This window comes from Argentina silus (genome assembly GCF_951799395.1).
Source record: "Argentina silus genome assembly, chromosome: 16".
Classification (NCBI taxonomy): Eukaryota; Metazoa; Chordata; class Actinopteri; order Argentiniformes; family Argentinidae; genus Argentina; species Argentina silus.
In genome coordinates, this window is record NC_139670.1 from 4,577,343 (window position 1) to 4,578,316 (window position 974).

A 974-nucleotide genomic window follows, 5' to 3' on the forward strand; every position below is an offset into this window, starting at 1 on the left:
ATGGCAGAACACGAGAGTCTGGAGTTTGGAAAAGCTGATTTTGTTCTTCTGGACAACGTCTCTTTGGAGGAATTTATGGCCAACCTAAAACTCAGGTAGGCAGCGGTCTCCGGTCGTTCACCTTTGGAGTTTCAATGAAGCAACGTAGCTGATCAGCATGGTTCCGAAAAAAAACAAAAACATGATGATTTTGTTAATCTGCTGACCAGGATATAGTGAATATTATAAGCCTAGTTGTATTTATCTTAATTCATTTGTCTTTTTATATTATGGTATAACTGGGTGAGTTAAAAGATTTCAAAGCACCACAGGTGCACACGGATTCCCATCTGCTCATTTTGGGGTAGGGTTAGGGTTAGGGTTAGGGTTAGGGTTAGGGTTAGGGTTAGGTGTCAGCTGTGTTTAACAATATTATTAAAACGTCACGTGGAGGTTGTTACAAAGAGCTGTTACAGTGTTGCTGCACCCTGGCACCACACCTCACAAGAGAGTCCGTTTTGTTTCACTGTTCTTGCTGTGCCATTGTCCTCCATCTATTGAAACTGAGTAATATGAATGGAATGCACATATCTTGCTGAGCAACTTAAGGTCACAGCTGAAGTGGAACAATGGTTTTCTCTTTGAATGAATTCTGACAGGACAGGCTAGGCTTCTATAAGGACATTCCTCTGAGGTTGTCTTTCTGTCAAGAGGGTAAATCTGTGTGAGTGTGTGTGTGCGTGTGTGAGTGTGCATGTGTGTGTGCGTGTCTCTGGTGTGTGTGTGTGTGTGTGTGTGTGTGTGTGTGTGTGTGTGTGTGTGTGTGTGTGTGTGTGTGTGTGTGTGTGTGTGCGCATCGGGCTGCACCCAAGTAATCACTAAAGAGCTACCATTGAAGACATCATCATCATCAACAAAAATACTCTCATATTTGTTTGCAGTTTTGCATGGAGACAGTGGTTTCGGTGGCTTGATGCCAGGCAGTGTGTGTGCGT

General features: G+C 43.5%; 1 protein-coding gene across 1 annotated transcript in view; it reads left to right on the forward strand.

The window, feature by feature from the left end:
- The window catches only part of myo1d (myosin 1D), a gene marked incomplete at both ends in the record, with an annotated part of 24,005 nt that continues 23,031 nt past the window's right edge, over nt 1-974 (forward strand). Inside the window, one exon of the mRNA XM_083687606.1 lies at nt 1-95. Within this exon, the coding sequence (XP_083543732.1) occupies nt 1-95 (95 nt within the window). The remainder of the gene's footprint in view (nt 96-974) is intronic.